The 21657-nt window shown below is 36.1% G+C and overlaps 1 protein-coding gene across 1 annotated transcript in view; it reads left to right on the top strand.

The window, feature by feature from the left end:
- The window catches only part of LOC144252158 (roundabout homolog 1-like), a 158640-nt gene that overhangs the window by 110358 nt on the left and 26625 nt on the right, over positions 1-21657 (top strand). Inside the window, 6 exon segments of the mRNA XM_077794668.1 lie at positions 1223-1265; positions 8240-8394; positions 10912-11247; positions 13105-13212; positions 15868-16012; positions 19632-19880. Of these exon segments, the coding sequence (XP_077650794.1) occupies positions 1223-1265; positions 8240-8394; positions 10912-11247; positions 13105-13212; positions 15868-16012; positions 19632-19880 (1036 nt within the window).

Below are 21657 nucleotides of genomic sequence, written 5' to 3'. Positions count from 1 at the left end.
CTTTTCATCCATCCAATGCATTTATTTATTCACCACTCCACGTTGCATCTTAGCCCTGTTTGCATGTATTTCCATTAAAAAGACACAGTGTTTCTAGCCTCAGCATGATTTAACAAGCTAATCATCTTATTGATTATTTTCATACTTGGCAATGCATTCCCCCCTCCCTTAACTTAAGCTTTTAGGTTTTCCAACAAAAATTTCTCTGCCTTGTAATTCTCTGTCCATAGAATCAGTATTCTGAAAGGTAACCAAAATACCCAGCACATGTGAAAGATAAAACTTTTCATTTTCCCTAAGTCTGAATCCTCATATTCTGTTCTATTCAGTTTCTTTCAAAGTGGATCCTCTTCTTTCACATCACCTCTAGTAAAAGATGTACCTGTAGTTATGCCGCCTCAGTTTTAATCCAGTTATTGGAATCACTGGGAGCAGTTATCTCTCCCAAGCAGACTCCCAGTTTGGAGTTTTTCTAAGTAGCAGAACTTGGCAGCTTTTAAAAATACATTTCTTCTTAGAAAATGTGTCTGTATTTACAGAAAAGCTAATCTTCTTAACCCTTTGCCTAACTATGTGCAAATCTTTTTGTGGTACAGTTCTATTTTTATGCCCCAAATTTATTTAGCTGAGAAAGCTTTCAAAAGCATTAAACCATATTTTATGAAAATATAGTTATGAAAATATAATGAGTATGAGTTTCAAAAAGCCACAATAAGAAAAAATAGGTTAAAAAATGGTCACATCGATAGTCACAACTTTAGGTCTTTGTCTTTGGAAGGGCTTAACATCTATTTTTTTGTCTCACTGGTTCTCAATCTTATGGGAAAATCTAGTATGGTTTTGTAATATTTACCTACAAGGGCAAGACTTTAAGATTATACCTACAGAATTATAAAGTGGTATGATCTAGTACACTCAAAATAAAAATCTATGGGAATGCTAATGTACAAATAAATATATAATAGTTACATTTACCAAGAATCTGCTGCAATTTTACTGTTGCTTTTCTCAATATTGTTAAGGCTAAGAATGATGCATATTTAATTTAATAAGAATTTTAAATTATTAGCTGAATTAGAAAACTGCTATGTCCTGTAAGGATTTTTACAATGTTACTGGGTAGGAAGGGATAAAGAATTCCATTGTACAAAGATGCTTGTGAATGTAATAGCTTTTGATATATAAACGTGTCTATTAATTGTTCCTTTTTTTAACATTCTAGTAACTTATCAGAGAGGAGGCGAAGCTGTGAGCAGTGGAGGGAGGTAATTATATTCCTTGTTTTGTAGATCCTTGGGGGAATTAAAAATATTTCTTCTTGTCTTCCTCACCGATGCAAGTTTCATTGCTTCAGAGGTTTAACAACTTAAAGATAAAAAGTGTCCCAATCTTTTGGAAAGAATCCATTCATCTGGGGTGTTGAACCAAGTCATTTACACAGAAATACAGTTCCTGATGGAGCTGTTGCACTTTAGACAATGGCCACCAGAGGGAGTACGTTAACCAAGAAAAACAGACTGCTGATTTAGCAGATGATTAAAAGGAGTTAAAGTGATTAAGCTGTGGCATTTATGAAGATTAAGAAATATAGCTAGTTAACAGATACTATCAAAGAAAAACTGCTCATTTGAAAACCTGCTGAACGAAGCAGTTGCTCAGAAGTTATAGGTTATGTTTGTTTGTTCTTGTTATGAATTCAGCTTAGTAGATACCTCCGTTTGCAGGGAAATACATTCGGATAAAAAAAGAAATCTAGGTAGTTTGTTAACAAAGAAATTTTTCACCCTTTAACTAAAAATATCCTCAGTCCTATACTTATGATTTTTGAGGTAATTATTATTCAGTGAACTTTAATATATTCACAGAGAAATCACAAATTAATGTGACAGGCGGCTTAAAGGGGCTGAAACAGGATGTAAATTACATTAGGCAAGTTCCAGGATTTTCCACAATAAGGTGATTTTTCTTTTTTTCAAAAACAGTAGCACCTAGGCACAACGGGAGAAAAAAAAATTTCTAACCAAAACCAATTTATAATTCAAATTAAATTAGCTTATTAGAGTGCCCTTCTTCATATGGTCGGATAATATGGTTAGGTATCGAATAGTCAAAAAATGAGTAAGATATTATTCCTGAATCCAAGGAATATACCTCCTAATAAGAAAATTACCAAACTTAGTTTATGACAAAGAGTTATTTAAAATATATATATATATATATATATATATATATATATATATATATATATATAGACTGCCTTTAGCTGGTGCTGTACAAATGTGGCAGTAAGCATTAATCTTTTCTTTCCTGGGTACTACTAACTTCCTGTTTTCACAACTGTGAAACAAAGCCAGCCACCAAAAGACCCAAATACTGGGGTGGTTTTCATGAGGAGTAAATCCACTTGATTGAGGGATGAAAGCAGAACACATTTTTGCATCCAGGGGAATTCCATATAAGTCACAGTCCAGACATTCATGAAAGAGCTTCTGCCATGAGAACATTTTCCTGTGGGTGAATCTGGAATGCCTGATTGTTTAACTACCTCTCTCTGTGTCTATTCATGACTGTTGACTTCAGTTTTATTGGCACTAGCTCCTGTGCATGGGCATGTGTTCACATGCTTATACACACGTGCACACCCATAAAATATTAACCTAGCTCCTTCTCTAAACAATTTACAACCCAGACAGACCAAATGGTCTCATGGAAGACAGTGGCAGGAATGCATAGGTGGGAAATGGTGGTTTCTAGGACAGGAATAAAGAATTGTCAAGTTCCTGAACTGTCTATTTGGAAAGCTCACTAACAAAGAATCATAGCGTTTTCAACTGAAAAACAGAATCCAGGCAGTGAAATGGATATATCTCAAATACTAACTAGAAATCATCATTTTCCTAAATGAATTGATAAAAGATGCTGGAATGTCACAGAGGCAATAATAGTTAAATAAAAATTTTAGAGTCAGTGCTCAACATGACAGTTATACACACAATTTTAAATGTATTTATTCATTAACTATAATGGACACCGACTACAGGGCAGATACTGTGTTAGCTGCTTGGAATGCATCAGTGAGCAAAGTGGATAAAATTCCTGATCTTGTGGGCATTTGATTATGGTGGGAGAGATGGAAGATGGATAATAAACATTTTTTAAAAGGTCAACTGTACAGTGTCAACAGTTGATAAGTACTGGGGTAAAAATCAAGTAGGACGAGAAAGAGAAGGTTCATTAAGAAGAGGCCTCTTTCCTAGCCATGATGAATCTGTGCGGGGGTAGGGAGGGGTTGCTAGGACCAAAATACCTAAAAGAACAACTTAGGGAGGAAAGTGTTTTGGCTCAGTCTCACAGGTCTCAAGCTCTGGTCCATTGACTTCATTTCTGCAGCTTTTTTTTTTTTTAATACATAGTATGTAGTGCTATGGATTGAACCCAGCACCTTGCACGTGCTAGGCGGGCGCTCTACCAAGGAACTACAACCCCAGCCCCCATTGACCTCATTTCTTTAGGCTCAAGCATCATGGTGTATGGCAGAGGAAAGCTGCTCAACTCTCAGCAGCTGGGAAGCAGAGAGGTGAGAGTTGAGGAAGGGCCAAGGACAAAATAAACTCTTCCAGAGCATGCCCCTAGTGATTACTTCCTCTGACGAGGTCTCACTTCCCAGTAGTCTGCTGAGCTCTCAATGTATTAATCCATCAAGTGGATTAATCCACTGATCAAATGAACTCAGCCACTGATAAGGTCGGAGCCCTCACCATCCAATCATTGCCTAAAAGCCCAACCTCCGAACTTTGCTACGTGGGGACCAATCTTCAACACAAGAGCTTTTGGAGGACATTCCAGATCCAAACCATAACACTGAGTTTTGTGGTCACTGGAAAAGAGAATGAATAGCAAATTCAATATCCACTTGGCTTTCCTCACCTCCAACCCCTGTCTTGGTTTTCTTCATTCATCACAAACTTCCTGGGTCCTCCCTGGACCTACTACCTCTCTTGGCTGATGGCACCTAAGCTAAGATCTGTTGATCATCCTCTTTTGCTTCCTGCAACCATTACTGTGTTCTATGGATACTTTTTTTTTTTTTTTTACCCCTCCACTATGACTGATATTCTTTCTTTTTAAGCACTTATTCTCCCTTGCCAAAACTATGAGCTCCCAGCTGTCCTAAGTTCATCCAGTTTTATTAGCACTGTTGTCTACTAATTCTCTTTCCAGTAGAGGCAGAATAATCTTTGAAATTCATGCTAATTGTGTAAGTTCCTGAGCTGTTGAAAAATCCCACCTGCAGCAGAACTTGCTGTGTTTAAAATATCAAGTCCAAACGTGCCATAGCATGTGAAGTCCATAAAGTCTTGGACTTTGCAGCCCCATTTTTCACTATTATGTGCTGTGCCCTATGATCCCTTGTGTCAGCTTATCTCCAGTATGTCAGTGTCCTGTATCCTTGCTACATGGCACATTGGTTATACACAGGCTAACAATGTCTTCCCACCCATTATCCCTAGTTAGTGTATCAGATTTTACCTGCTGTACCCTCTACAAAATCTGTACTGTGCAACTATCACATTGTCTCCTACCCAGGAGGAGACAATGCATTTGCTTTTCTTTGTATCAAGAGTCACCCAATTATAGCTTTTGCCCTGAGTCCACCCTGCCATCTGTTTTTGTAAATGAAGTTTTATAAGAATACAGACAGGCTCTCATTTATTTGAGCTATAAAAGAAAAGTCAAGTGGTTACAACAGAAATTGAATGACCTGCAGAGATTTCAGTGGTTTCTATTTGGTCCTTTGACAGAGAGAGTTTGCCAACCTTGGTAGATAGAATTGCCTCTGACAAGAGAATATGAGATCCTGGATTATAGAAAATATGAGGTTTATTTATCGATAAGTTAATTTTTTTTGTAATGTAATAAATGTAGTTCAGTGAAGGACATCAGTAAATTCAAAAACTGTATGAACTTTCAGTCATTTACAAGTTACCTAAGAAAAGAAAAAATGAGTTATTTAATAAGTGAATGTCAGAAGACCTCAATTCAGTTCTTGATGACTTTAAGGAAATTATTCGGTGCTGGATTGTGTCCTCTAATAAATGAGGAGGTGGTCTGGAACTCTCTCCTAGTTCTCCAAACTGTCATTTAGTTATTCTCAGAAAAGAGAGAATAACATAACGGTAAGCCAAGAGAACTCTGGGCTCAACTTGAAAATGGCAAATGACCTTTGAGGTAACGCAGGAGAGAAACATAGAAATACTAAGGAGCCGTCTTTATTAATTTCTTTTCTTTCCCTGGAAAATTCCAGTTGCGTCTTCCAAAACCTCTGCTTAAAATTCAAACCACAGATTCAACCAGGAAAAATTAGAGAAAACTCCAAAAAAAAAAAAAAAAAGCAGTGAACAAGTGAAGATAACCTGGTGAAAAGCCAGTACCTCATTCCCTGTCAGTAAGAGGGAGGAGAGAAATGGAGCATCAGGTGAAGGTGCTCTTTAAACCTTGGCCACTCATTCAGCCTGGCAGGGGGTCAGACATGACCCACAGCTGACAATACTTACTTTCTGTAAGGCCCCTCTGCCAGATCCCCAGCTCTGGAACCCCATAGTCTTGTATTTTGTGGTTTAACAGTTTAAACAGGTTCTCTCAGAGTGAGTGATTGGAATGTGTCAAGTAGCAGAGCAGGAATTGAAGGCAGTTGCCTCCTAATTATTAGTGCACGTTTGCCCTCTTCTCCTTCATGGCGCAGGTCTGTCCCCTTAATATGTAACATGATGTAATGATGTGTTAGGCACACGTTAACCTCGGTAACGAACACATGTTTTGCTTTTGCTTCATATTTGGCTGTAGTTTGATTGTCTGATGCATGCTGATGAGTTTTAAGGGATACAGGGAGCCTGTGAAGCTGTTACTTTGAAAGACTTCTCACGCTCTGTTGTCAGAGTAGCTGCCAGTGACCTCACCTTCCTCCAAGACCTTGGACACACACACACAGCATTTTAAGATCCATCATGGGACAGTGAACATGGCTTACCTTTTTCCTTAAATAATTAGCATTCCAAACTCAAGTCTAAACAGAAAGCAGGATGTGAGTTGTTAATCCTACTTCCTGTTGGAAATCACCCATCTATATGAAAAGTTCTCTAAGCCAGTGATGCTAGCAAAGCATTCACTGGAAAAATATTAACACTCCCCACAACCACAGACATACAGAAGGAATCATAGTAGCATGAAAATATTGTCTCTTTCTATTAAAACATATAAGTTGAGCTGTGGAGAATTTCTACTTGACCTCTACTGCAGACATAGTATCATCTCTGCAGTGTCAAAAATGGGAGTTTTATTTTGAATAACTTCGACAGTGATAGCATTTATGGTTTAAGTTCAAGGAGAAATAAAGTAGGAAAGCTAAAGGTTACTAGATGCAGAAGTTCTATATCCAACATGTATTTCACAGACACTAGATATCATTTAAATGCATGAAATTTTAAGTCCAGCGACATTTCTCTTCAAAGCAAATTATTTATTTATCTGTTACTGGGGATTGAATCCATGGATGTTTTACCACTGAACTACAACCCCAGATCTTTTTTATTTTATTTTGCTGAGGCTGGCCTCAGAATTGCCATCCTCCTTCCTCAGCCTCCTGAGTGACTGGGATTACAGGCATGTACTACTGCACCAGGCTTCAAAGCATATTTTTATCAACAATTATAATAGGTAATTCAATTTTAGCAGCTTTGTCCTGAATTTGGGGCCTTCGGATATTTTTTCACTCTCCATCAAGAATGTTTAAGAGCTTCAGGGAACTTCCTCAGGCTCCAGTGTGTGTTTATAGCATCCTAGTTCATGGTGTGAACTCCAGGGCCACAGCTTGTGCTGGAATCCCAGGTAGTCACTCACTCACTCCATATAGCTGTGCCCATGTGCCTTGACTTCCCCCAAGTGTCCCATTTCCTCATCTGTAATACTTGGGTATTAGCAATCCCTGCCTGTAAAATGGCTGTGATGGTTCAATAAATGAATATATGTAAAGAATTCAAAGTGCCTCTCCCACTGTAAACAAAGAGGAAACACATGCATCCTTAATTGTATAAATATGCGCATATATGGATACAGATATATGGACTGCAAATCCATATTCTTCATTTTAAGTGACTTACAAATAACCATCACTTGCAAAATATGTTTCTCTGTGGCAAAATAGGAACCATTTAGAGGGCAATGTCAGTTTCTTGCTTCTCAAGTAAATGAGAAGGCTGGTTATTGCATTTTAACAAAGAAAATGAAACCACCAAAAAAATCTTTGCATAGTCTGTAGCGCCAGACTGTTTATTGAGGATTGGACAGCACATCATACATCATCGCCTCTTTTGCTGAGTTATCACACGGAGTCAATGTTGAAAAAGGACGTGAAGAATGCTGCTCTTGGACTCCAGTTTGAGTCCCTGGCACTGGTGGTCCAGGGCTCCCATTAATAACTCCCGATGCACTTGGCCTCTCCAGCACTTGGTGAAAGAGGATTAACATCTGTTGTGCCAAAAAAAACATGAGTGCTAATATTTCTTTTAGTCGACATCTTTGCTTTACCAGATTTCATTCAGTAGCTTTCCTTTGTTTATTTAGGAAATCACGGCATTTTACATTGTCACCATCAGAAAATGTTGACAAGCTCACAGAACTGTTCACTGAAACATCATTGTAGCTCTGTGCAAAATGTCACTCCAGTCTGCGCTCACTGTTTCTTAAACATGGGTTGGAAGCAAAATCTGTAAATCTGCCTAATGTGAAGGGTTCATTGTCTCCATAAAGGAAATTATTGCATTTTTTTAATGAAGTTGTGAGAAGAGTTGCAATTTTTTAATAGGTCAAAAATGAAGAAATGCAAATAGATTTAGCTAGAATAATTTTTAGTTACTAAAAGTCTTTATGCATCTGTGTTTTCAGATTCCACGTTTGATTTTTCAATCACCATGACTAAAGGCAGAATAGAACATTGTAAACAGTAAAAGATTTTAAGTCTGAAGTACAGCAGTACCAGTTCACAGATGTATGGCTGTGTGCACTGAGATACATCTGGAACGATATATTATAATTGCCTCTCTGTAAATAAAAAGAATAATATCATTCAGTATAATGCACCAAATTATTGTAAGAACAATTAAATGAAATATTTGCTGCAATTCTGAATAGAAAATATTATTTTCTGTCCATATAACATTTACTCTTTTTTTTTTCTCTCTAGGCCAGGACTTCTCAACATCAGTGAACCTGCTGCACAGCTGTGGCTGGCAGACACGTGGCCTAATACTGGCAACAGCCACAATGACTGCTCCATCAACTGCTGCACCGCGGGCAATGGAAACAGCGACAGCAACCTGACCACCTACAGCCGCCCAGGTTAGGGACACGGAGAGAGGGAGATATGCACTGGCCTTGGGCTAGTTAGCCAGAAGCAGCTGACTTTCCTTTCCCTCTGCCCACCTGGGGAAGGGAACTTTGATCCACATTTTCATGAAATGTCCAACACTGTGTAGCAAGCTAGCATGATTCAAATATTTTCTCCATTTCTAAACTTTTATATTTCACCCTCCACCAAGATTTCCTCAGAGAATGAAGAAGACAAGCTCTAGCATAGATTGCAAGAAAACAAAGTCGTGCACAATAATTTATAAGAATGAGTACAATGATAAGTTTAGTTGCAATAATTTATTATATTCATGATTTTAGGAATAAATAACAAAGATCAAAAGGTCAATAAATCCATAGTTTGAGTGGACCTAATTCTAACAGTAAGAGTTATAATATTTGAACAAGAATAATAACAAAAAAATTTAAATGAAAGTTTAAATCAGATATTATAGTATAGATGTAAATCCTGAAGACATAAGAAATACACACATCCATATATATTTCAGGTGTGTAAGTGTACATTTATAGTCTGTTCTATACTTTGGTTCTGAAATATGTGTGAGTAAATTACTTCACTAAAATTTCATGCTAAAACATCACAGTAAGACAAGTAGATATGGAGCACTGCAAGATCTAAAGGCAGAAAAAAAAATACAGATAATTTCTTATGAAACAAAAAGTCCCATTATTAATAAGAGAGGAAACATTTAAATAGTTGTAAAGAAACAAATAAGATGCCTATGAAAGTAAAATAATGCCTGGAGCTAAGGAAATGAGAACGAGAAGATGGCATGTAAGTAAAGATGTAATAAATTATAAAGAACAAATCATAGAACTATGAATATGTCTACCCTAAAAACAATCCCATGTCTCCATTATTAGATGTGGATATGACCATCCACACAACTAGTGTGTGTCCTCCAGAGGCCCAGGTTCTGCTGTCTATATAGATAGTCATGTATCATAAACAAAAGGGACACCTACTGGAATTAATATGTTGCATTGTTCAGTATGATAGTTACTGGCAACAGATGGCTACTTAAATTCAAATCAACTAAATAAAATACAGTTTGAAATTCAGCTCCTCATTCTCACTACCCACATTTCAAGTTCTCCATAGCTGTTATGTGGCCAGTGGCAACTATATTGGACACTGGAGTCTAGGACAAGTCCAACACTTTTAGAAGACCTTTTGGATAACACTCATATAGAAATATTGGCAAAGCAAAATGAGTATAGTGCCTTTAGATTATTTTTTAATCGTCATTAAACAAAACAATTCCTAGAAATTTGATATGAGAATTACTGTAATCCAGATGTACCAAATATCTCTGCTGCTTGATCATGTATGATTAAATTAAGTAGCTAAATTTAGTAACATAGAGAAGCTGAAAATTTTTCTTAAGATTATATTCATATTTACATCTTTAGTAGAAAGCATGTTAATTTTCATTTATTAAGATATCCAGTTAAAACCAATTCTTAAAGAGACCTGTTAGTGATAGTGCCACTTTTAATCAATCTGAATAGAATAATGATGTTTTTCCATGGCACCTTTTTTAATTTAAAAATGTTTATCTTTACAATATGACTTTAATTATTCCTGCTGTTTTAATATTTTCAATCATAGGCCTTAAATCTCTCTCTCTCTCTCTCTCTCTCTCTCTCTCTCTCTCTCTCTGTGTGTGTGTGTGTGTGTGTGTGTGTGTGTTTGTGTGTGCGTTCGTGCGTATGTGTGTGTGTGTGTGTGTGTGTGTGATCAGTTATTTAATTTCTAAATATTTCAATGAAGGGAAGATCAGAGTGGAATGAGGTATTAGACATACTAGATATTATTTCAGGCATTATTTGATTAAGTGACCTGGTTAGTGTGGTTCATTTTGTCATCATTATTGTCATTTTATACTTGGGATGTCATTACGAAACCATGAAAAAATGATTATGTAGCATTTCTCTTCAATAATGATTACCCTATATGACCAAGATAGGAACTAATAAAATTCTCCTAAGCACTATTAACTATCACCTTATCCCTGCTCATCTTATCTTTTGAGGATAAAAATATTAGAATTGACCTGTGGATACATTTTCCTCTTTGGATTCTTATGTGCTTTGTTCTGTAGCTTCAAATAGTTCATTAACCCAAGACTAGAAAATTTAAAGTTAACAAAGATTCACGTATGTATTATTTTAGTGGAATTCCTGTTAAAATGGTTGTTAAAGGAAATTCCTATTTTAAATTAGATGAATTATTTAGCATACAGCAGTGGCATAAGTTTATAATTATGTCCTCTCTACACAAATGCTCTGGATGCTCTTATTCCCTCAAGTTTGATTTCCCTTAGAAAGTCCATATGAATATGGGGCCCTTTCTATTGATCTAATTTAAGCCCATTTGTACTTTACATCCCAATTTTACTGTGACTCACAAAGCTTCTTAGAAAGAAATTGAAAACGAATAACCATGCAGAATGACTTTTTCCTTTTCCTCTCCATTGCACATAGCTGATTGTATAGCAAATTATAACAACCAACTGGATAACAAACAAATAAATCTGATGCTCCCTGAGTCAACTGTTTATGGTGATGTGGATCTTAGTAACAAAATCAATGAGATGAAAACCTTCAATAGCCCAAATCTGAAGTACGGGCGTTTTGTCAATCCATCAGGGCAGCCCACTCCTTATTCCACCACCCAGCTCATCCAGTCCAACCTCACCAATAACATGAACAATGGCAGAGGGGACTCCAGCGAGAAGCACTGGAAACCACCCGGTCAGCAGAAACAAGAAGTGGCACCAATTCAGTATAACATCATGGAGCAAAACAAACTGAACAAAGGTGAACAGCTCTGCCCTTATTCCTTCTCTTTCCCGTGTTGACATTCTTAGCCCCTCGGCACTAGATGTCAACAACTGTCTGTGACTCAAAAGTCACCTCTTTCCTTTGGTTATTGTGATTTTCTTCTTTCTTTGGTTTCGGAATTTCCAGTGTCAAAGAGTTAATTAGCACCACAATAAGCTTGGAAAATTGATTTTATAATAATATATATGTATTTTCAAATGGTTTTGAGATTAATTTAAATTTAATAGTAGGTGAGGGATTGCTGAGGACATACAATCTTTTATTCATAAGGCTGATGTACAACTGTCACAATACCTCGAATTTTCAATAAATAGACTATTCCACTCTTTCCACTTGAGGATGGAAGATAATTGCTTCTACATGGTCCTATGAATGAAGGGCCTTTTTATATCAAACTGAAGAAAAATAATTAAATTAAACTTGAACTGGAGAAGTGGTTCAATTTGTTGTATTTCTCAGACCTTGTGTGGTTCCTGAGATTGCTACGATGTATATAATTTTAGAACCTCAATTTATTGGGTTGACCTGATTGAAGTCTGCCAGTATAGAACCTAAAATAAATGGAGTTTAGTATTAACTTGAAGCAGCAGAATAGTATTTTATGGCCTGAGGGGAATATCTGTGTATTGTAATGTTGTAATGCATGTGGGTTGAAAGAGATAGGTGTTTGATTTCTTTGTAGTTCTTCAGGCTACTGCTTTAATAACATGATTTGCAAAGTTATATACCTCTAGCTATAACTAGATTGCTCTAATTTGAATAGATGGGGCAATGTTGTGCACGTATCCTGGTCAAGAATGCATTTTATGGTACATAATTAGAGGTACGGATTTATTTTCTTAGGCTTGAGTTGAGAGCATTTTCTTCAAAAATAAAACTTTGTGAAGCTGGAGAGTATAACAAGATAATTTAAACATTTCATTAAGTTCATGTCATGTTTTAATTTGATAATAAAGTTATCTAGCTTTTTCCCAAGTTTGAGAAGGTACTTAACTGGTATAATAATCCAATTTAATAAATATTTATTAAGATTCCTACATACATTGATGACAAAGACTGACAAAATTGAGAGCAGATTCCGCAGCTATGGAGTTTACTGTGGGGATTCAAACCATTACATTATTTTTCCATAGTGTGTGGTTTTACTCTGGACCTCAGAAAGCTCTGACAGTCCTCTGTACAAACATTTCAGAACTCTGATTTATTGTTTGTACTGCTTGTAAGCAGATTTGGTATGTCAGAGTGTAATAAAGACCCCGGAATGCAGCTAGGCTGACAGATTATTACTGACTACATTCCAGTAGCAAGCTTATCATCTGGATTTTCACCTTTGCCTAAATAAGGAGAAGCATTTCTGGGGCAGATTAGATATTTTATTTTCTTATCAGGGATACATTTTTATGAGATATCATCTAGCTGACAAGTTTCCGTTTTATTTTTATTTTATTGCAATTTATGTTTTATGAGTTGCAGATGTGGCATTTTCTGATTTATTCTTGTTAGAATTATTTTGTTACTATATATACATGTATGTACATATTTTGGGGGGAGAGTACTACTGATTGAGGGTACTGGGTCTCATGCATACTAAGTATGTGCTTTACCACTTAGCTATACCCCCAGTTTCTATTCCTATATTTTTAAATGGATATATAGACATCCATTTTGAGTGTAAGTCTTTTCATAGCCTGACAATTTGAATCTAAAAATAAAAGAGAAAAACAGACAATTGGTTTCTTAATGTACTCAGAAATATATACAAAATAAAGAGATTAGAAATAACTCACAAAGAAAACATAAATGTATATATTTTTTTCTATCTGAAATATCTAGATTATCGAGCAAATGACACAGTTCCTCCAACGATTCCATACAATCAATCATATGACCAGAATACGGGAGGATCCTACAACAGTTCGGATCAGGGCAGTAGTACATCTGGTAAGGGGATCCCAGGAAACATCTACCTCTCTGTTTAAAAGATGGTACAGCCCCAGATGGACTGAAGTATTGAATCACTTTATATCATTTGAATCTAATCTTTCTTTATATCAGGCTTGGGTTTTTGTTTTTTATATCAGACATGGGTCTTATTTTTTCAGTTTAAGGGACTATATTCTCAGTAAACCATTTTATTTTCCATTAGGTATCAAATACTAAGCTCCCTGTTTTCTTCCTTTATCAGTAAATCAAAAGTATGAACTAAAATTTAAAAGCAGCTACCACTAAACTTTAAAGGCAGCTGAAACTTTTTTCTCCCTTTTCCAAAATATAACATAAGAAATGTTGTACATATAGGTAATCAGATAAATCTGTTACCATTTGAAATAATGCTATTAAAGCAAGTAACGTTTAAGTACACTTCAGCACTGTAAAAACCTGAGAGACAATAACCTGAGATCCAGCTACTGTCTCAGTTTGTACTTTCTCTGTGATCCCTCCGTTCTTGTTCAAGAGCCTCATAAAGCAACCTCTCAGCCTCAATTTGTCCATGCCTCAAAAACCACAGAGACTCCTCCCTGTGGTCTTCATGCTGGGACAGCTGTTTGCCAGCTGTTTTCCTGATAGCAGTTGCAGATGGGAGCTTGATGGTACTTAAGTCCTGTTTTTCTAATTAAAGGTGGTTCATTATTAGAACTAACATGTGGCAAGTCACACCACAATGAGAACAAACTAATTGGTCTTGAATGGAGCATGTATCTGCAGGAGAGGGTAGAAATGGCACCTCCCAGCAACTGGATCAAAGTCATTGCTAGGTTCTTTTAGCCAAGTGTCTCTACCTCCTTCTGTAAAGAACATCACATTCACAGTTTGCTGCCTTCTTTTAGCTAAAGTATGCTGGTTTAACATTTTCTAACCTGTGTTGAAATTTTTATTATTTAAAGGAGCTTAGAAATGGCCCTTTTTCTTTGTAGATTTTCTCAGAATCTACTGTACATTAATTTGTATTAACAATGAAAATATTATCAAATATTTTTTTTTCTTTTTTAAATCAAGTAAACTGACTTAAAAATGTCAAAGATCTACTTTTGGGAAAAACATAAAAACATAAAATATTTAGATATTTGAATGTTGATGTCATTTCATCTTTATATTCTTACTTATAGAGAAAATCATATTTTAATAGGGGAAAAACCCCATGATTCTAGGTTATTAATTTTCGATTGACCTTCTCCATCTCTTAGCTTAGACACTGAGACCATGATGCCATGCTGCTATTCATCACCTGTTATTCTGTGGATATTTGGTAAAACAATTATAAAGGAGTGAGGTCTGGTGAAGGTAGGGAGCAAGTAAAGCTAGTACATGAAGTACAGGAAAGGTTTGTATGGGTCAAGTCACTGGGTCAGGTGGAGTTACTACCATGCATGTGTCTCAGGAAATCCAGAGGAAGACACTGGCCAATGTTGACTCTGTCATGCATGCCCAGTCACCCCAGTACATAACAACCGAGTGACAGACAGAAACAGAGACACCCAGGCTCAGGGCTGGAGTCACAGTTTATTAGTAACAGCCTGTTCCTCAGCCCACACTTGGTGTTGTAACATACCAAGGCAAGAACATCTGGTATAACAAACACTGCCGTTAGAAAATTCCCAAGTGACTTAAAAAAAAGTAAGTCCCTCTGCCACTGAGTAAGCTAAGACCTGTGTCATATGCAGGGTGACATGTAGCTGTTTAAGTTAGGATTAAAAAAAAAAGATCAAGACAATTCACTGATATTACAGGATCATATGAGAAAAATCAATTACAATTCAATTGCAATTAACAATTATTGTCTATAATATAAATATGATTCTAAAATATATTCAGGGGGAGAACTTTATCCCCAGATACCTTTTGACCTGAAGGTTTTAAAAGGGGAACATATGCATCTATGGTGTTCAAAGAATACACCAAATCTAAAATTGGAAAACTGTAGCACTTGAAGAATTGGGTTATTTCAAACTATTAGGAACGTTCAGCAACATTATTTTACTATAAGCCACAATTTTATAGAAACAGAGGCTGAGAAGATGTCTGTCCCTTTCTAAGAGCATTTTTTGGCTTCTTTTGTCGTTAGTTATATTAGTTCTTCCAGCATTTATTCTCATCTGTATCTGCCCTTCTGAAGAAAACTAATAATTTCATTGTGCCCAAAACATTTCAATGGACAAGTACAAATTATATATATTCAGTGATTTAATGCAACAATGGAACTCTAATAGATCGTATCTGTATCATATTGTATTTTAGGTTTCAGCAATTAAATAATAGAAAGGCACTCCAGAAAATATGTCTACAGCTCATTTGTTTTAGATGATAATCCATAATGCAATTAATTACTGTAGGAAGATCACTATTAATGATATGACTTGTAAAATTCATTTATGGTTTTATTGCTTTTTTGCTATGCGTTCTACAGTTAAACTTGGCAATTCTTTGCTTCTTCTCTTCTATAAAATTTTGAATTAAAATTAATGAAGAAAAGTGTGTTTATCTCTATATACCTGAATAAATTATAAGATCATATTCACAGAAAATAATTAATCATGGATAATAGGAAAAAAAATTAAAGGCCAGGAATAAAAGACTTGTACTTCATTTCTTCTCTAGGAAGTCAAGGGCACAAGAAAGGAGCACGGACACCCAAGGTTCCCAAACAGGGTGGCATGAACTGGGCAGACCTGCTTCCTCCTCCCCCGGCACATCCTCCTCCCCATGGCAACAGTGAAGAGTACAGTATTTCTGTAGATGAAAGGTAGGTGGAACATAACCTGTGAATGGTATAATACATTTGCTTATACCCACCCAAGTAGTTGTTACCCTGTACTGCCAAGAGGAGACTGACTCCTGAAGTTCACAGTGTTATCTCTAAATAAGACAATGTTGATCAGTGGCGCTTTAAAACCCTCCTCAGGGTTGCCCATCAAAGAATGAGTGCTCTAGAAACTTCTTTAGGAACTGGGAATTACACACACACACACACACACACACACACAGGAAATCTTGAGTTTGTATATATAGAATTTCACATATGATTTTGTGATTTTCAAAATAGTCATGCACTGCCTAAGGTCATTTCAGTCAATGGCAGACCACATATATGATGCTCTTCCCATAATATTAAAATGGAGCAGAAAAATTCCCATTGTCTATTATTTGTACTGTACCTTTTCCATACTTAGATGTGCCTAGATACCTGACTACTTCCCCTGGTGTTACAGAGGCGTTCAGTATTAAGTATGATAATATACAGGTCCAGAGCCTAGGAGCAATAGGCTATATTATTTAGCCCGGTTTGTGTTAATGCCATGGGAGTTTGTCTAAATCTACTCTGAAGTTCAGACAGTCATGAAATCCCTAAACAAGGTGTTTCTTAGAGCATGTTCCTGTAGTTAAGTGATACATGACTGTGTTAGAATTTCTTTGACACATTGTTAAGTTTTCATAAAATAATTATGTGGATTTACATACCACAATTTCTGGAGACTACATTTTTCTTAGATATTATCACATTATGCTGAAAATTACTTGTAGAGGTTTAAACTTCCCTGAACTATTTCTCAGAAGGATTTAACAAGAACAAATAGTCCACATGAAAAAATGAAAAGTTAGAGTGCTTCCTCTCATTCCAGAATCTTTATAATTGGACATGATACCTCAAACAAAACAAAACAGCTGCTTTAGTAGTGAGATTAAAAGCAGAGAATTCTCTTGACTTAGAGAATTAACTACAAAAAAAATGAAATCTACTTGGAAATAGTCTTTTCAATGACTTTATAGAAATAAAGGCTTTGTTTTTTAATTCTTATAAAAAAGAGTTTTACAGTCCCAGCTGTGCACAGAAGACAAAACCTCTGTGCTTCTGTTTTTTAATCATTTTTAAATAACATATATTTTCAAGTAAAATTCTTTTACAAAAATGTTAACAGACGATTCCCATTATCCATAGTAGTTATGTTTTATAAAGTTGCTGTGAACACTGAATTGGTGAATATGGAAACATTAGTCTCTAGGGGAAATACAGGGTTAGATTCTTTGAGTGTCAGGTCACAACATTTTGGTTGATCTGAGGCCTTTTTTATATGTGTTTTGTTTAAAGCACCATTATTTAATATATATTTTTCATTAATATAGTGTCATTTCTGAGAAAACACATCTGTTATAGACACATTTTCTCTGTTAGGCACATCACAACCCTCTTAAGTTAGGAGTGCCAAGCTGCATGTTAACATTTCCTCTGGGTGCCATTTTTAACAGGGAAATCACTGATATTAAGCAAGAAAATTTCAAGCAATGTGGGCCCTAAATCAACTGTTCAAATGATGTGAGAGCTGATGAAAGAAAGTATTTGTTGTCTTGTTTTGCTTCTGCTGGGTACATGCATGTCAGGTGGTTCAAATTTTTGGTGTCTTTTTGTATGTACGAAGATGGCCACAAAAACATCACTAGTATTGATATGGGGGTTTCAAATTCACTGAATCAGTGAATTTGCGAATATAGAATCTGCAAATCGTGAAGATAAGTTTGGTCATAATAGTTTGTTTTCCAGGCTATTTTAATAGAATATTTTCTTCTATTTTAGTTGACTAAAAAGGGTTAAAATAAAATATGCTATTGTAGATTTTAAAAAAATACTACAAGATATACAACTTCTCCCCAAAGAGAAAGATTTGTTTTGCCTGGTAAGAATGAATCTAATCTGCTGATAAGTGTTTTTCACCTTGAAAATGATAAAGTTATCAATTAAGAGCAGGGATTTTTATGGATCCTGGGACCATGCAGAGATATGGACTTTTGCAGAACTAACATGGCAGGGGTGGGAAAACTGGGAAGGCAAACGTAAGCCAGATTATGCCGATACTCAAATGCCTTGCTGCAGCATTTTTATTTTATTCTCTAAGCAATTAGAGAGCCATTTATTACTTGGAGCAAATGAACGACCTGACAGTGACTTGTATTATAGTAAAGCAATTTTGGAACAATGTGACCATGGCGAAGCAAGGAGTGACTGGCGGCAAAGAGATCAATTAAAAGATTATTGCAGTAGGACATGCAACAGATGAAAACAAGGGAACAGATTGTAGAGAGTCTTTATAGGTAGAATAGAGATGAATTGTGAGACAGGTTAATGAAGAGGAGAAAGGAATAATTCCCTTCAAGATTACTAATTTGGATAGGTGAGCAAATTGCTTGGCTACTTGATAACAAAGGAAACATAAGAAGGAGTTACAAAAATTGAGGTAGGAGGATTAGGGAATTAAAAAAGATAAAAAGCAACCACATTATTTAAGCATCAGTTTTCCTAAGGTAAAGTAAACAAGGCGGGGTGGTAGAGAACAAATAAGAGAGAGCAGTAATCAAACAGTTTATATAATGCAGTACATCTTTGTCATTCTAATCATTAAACATATTCCTGGGATAAGATAAGATAGAAAAGTGTAAGTACTCTCCAGATTTATCTTGTTTCCTACTCAGATCTAGCCCAGGAGCAGAAGAGCATTTTACTGTTTAGGGGTATTGTATTTTTCACTCACCATCCTAAATTCAAACCAACCAGTTCATTTTGTGCCCAACTGAAGAAATAATGATCTATTTGCATTTTCAAAAGAGAGTTCTATTGAACTATGTAAGTTGTTTCCAGTATCTCTCCCTTTGAAAGAATTTAGAAAGTCCTTTGCTCAGGGTCTAGAACTTCATCATCAGACTATCTGCAATGCCATCTTTGCATCTTCTTGAGAATATGTTGCACTGGAGGAATAGAACATAGTACATTTGATATATACTAAGTTAAACTATGTTAAGTGGATTTCTTTACTGTTTCTTTATGATTTCTCAGCCTGTATAATATGCTAATAATAATTTACAATCTTGCAGAGAAAAATAGTATATGTAATACTTCAAAAATCTTTATGATAGCAGACTTTTTAAAACAATGACTCCTTACTATGATTTAGAAGAATTAGAAGGGCAGTGATGTATTGCATTATATAAGTTGTAATTTCATTACATCTCTCTTGTTTATTCTCTACCACCTAAATTGATGACATTAGCTCAGGAAAGTTCATGCTCAAATTGTGTGGGTGCTTTGTATCTTTTTTGCTTTCCTAATCCCACTGTCTCACTCTGTGTAACTCTTTTCCTCTGTTTTCTTTGTGATCAAGTAGCCTAGCAGTTTCCTCATTCATCCAAACTAGAAGTCTTGTACAAAATTTTTCCTTTTCCTCTTCTTCAATAAGCTCTTCCACAATTCATTTCTCTCTTCATATTTGAAAACAAGTCAAAGCTGATATTCCACTTACTATAGCAGTAGTTCATTGGGAGAAACTGAAGTAAGTCAGCATGTTCTTATAGTAACACATAACATGTTGTTTCAGCTATGATCAAGAAATGCCATGTCCTGTACCACCAGCATGGATGTATTTGCAGCAGGATGAATTAGAAGAGGAGGAAGATGAAAGAGGTCCCACACCTCCTGTGCGGGGAGCAGCTTCTTCTCCAGCTGCTGTGTCCTATAGCCTTCAGTCCACTGCCACTCTGACCCCGTCCCCACAGGAAGAACTCCAGCCCATGTTGCAGGATTGCCCAGAGGAGATTGGCCATATGCAACACCCACCCGACAGGCGGTATGTGGTTTAGAAATAAATTTTAGCAGAATCAGATCATTTCCACTACTCACTGAATGCTGTCCCATTAAGCAGTTTTCAAATCACATGAGCATTTTCTTGGAGTATTTTCCCACAGTAAAGCCTGATAAAGGACATATCAGTAATACTGTTGACCATGACATTAGATTAATTGATCCCAGGGCACTTGCAACCATAAAATAATGGGCATTGATACTCACCCACTTATGATAATTACATTCAAGTACACATGGCCTGCTAGTCTCATGACATGTTATTGCTGGTGGGTGTTTTTTGTACTTTAACTTTCGTTGTGCATGAGCAAACCACTTCTTTCTTTAGAAAAAGAGATTTTTCTCTTATCTTCTAAAATTGAGTTCCACATAATGATTTGTTCTTTCATAGCTGTAATGTCATAGTAGAATGAATGAGTTTAGTGTGTTCATTTTATGTTGACCTCAGATACCTTTACTTTGATATAGGTTGGGATTATTTTATCCAGGTTACTACACAAAATGTGTGAGTGGGTGTGGGTGTGAGTGTGTGTGTTTAGACTTTTTACCCTAGTGAACATCATCATCCAATACATATTTTTGTTATCTGGGACTTCAGTTGTCATTTCTACCACATAAAAGCTATTACTGTATCATGTTAGCTCTTCTCTCATTGTTGATGATATTGTTTGTACTATTTTATTGCCCTTGACACATTATAATATGTGTCTATTGCTTTCCATATTCCTAATATCATTTGAAATCGGGTATATCATTTGCCTCAGAAGATTTTTCCTCAATATTCTTGAATGAATAACAAATCCTGGTTTGTGCTGTTTGAATTTTATTCTGCAGATTAAGACAGAAGTTGTTTGTTGCAGTGTTTGCTAACAATTCTGTCATTAAGAAGTTATTACCAAATTCAAATCCTATACTTCTTAAACAGAAAGAAGTAGTTAAACCTTTCCCTGTGTGACAAGGGGAAACTTAGATTGCCATATATTTAAATAGTATTAACCTTTGAACTTCATGAAGATTGAGAGCAAATAAATTGTCTTTTTTTCCTATTAGCATCACAAGCCATCTCAGTTACTTTTATTAGAAGCAAATGAGAGACGGACAGAGACCATTAAGCTTCTTTCCTTCTCTCAATAGTAACCTATTTCCTTCCACTCTCCTCTGTGTGGCCACTGGGACCCCAGATCTTCCTCCTGAATAGCCTTTTGTTTGTTTGTTTAATTATTCCTTCTGTAATCCTTTTACCTTCCTTGTAAACAAAAAACAAACATGAGTTTCCTGTCATCTGCGTGGACATTACAGCCATAGGCTCTCCCTTCAATCCTCCCTTCTTTCCCTATTAACTATGTGGCTTTTAAACTTTCCGTAGCCTTCTCTCCCGGTTACAGGGTACAGACTCTCCTACTGCTGACTGTGGTTCAGCCACCTCCACCTTCCCAGTTCCTGGCTACAACTCTGCCCATTGTGTCCTAGCTTCTACACTTTTTGCTTCCATCTGTCTGCTGAAAGTAACTTCCTAATGCTAAAATCTAAAGACTTCTTTGCCCTTATTTTTCTTGAGCTCTCTGCAATGATGGCAGTTTTATAAATTGTTTGGAGAATTGAATGAGATAATGTATGTTAAGTACCTGCAGAGGGGTAAGTTTTCAGCAAATACTAGTTCCCTTTTGTCCTCCTCCTTGTGTATCACCCCATCACTTGATTTGACAATTATATTCTGATGGCTGTCAAATTTATTTAGCCAGCCCAGACCTTTTCCCTGTGTG

This window comes from Urocitellus parryii, unplaced genomic scaffold, assembly GCF_045843805.1.
Source record: "Urocitellus parryii isolate mUroPar1 unplaced genomic scaffold, mUroPar1.hap1 Scaffold_37, whole genome shotgun sequence".
In the NCBI taxonomy this organism is placed as follows: Eukaryota; Metazoa; Chordata; class Mammalia; order Rodentia; family Sciuridae; genus Urocitellus; species Urocitellus parryii.
Note: the sequence above shows the minus strand (reverse complement) of the source record. Positions and strands in the feature narration are given on the sequence as shown.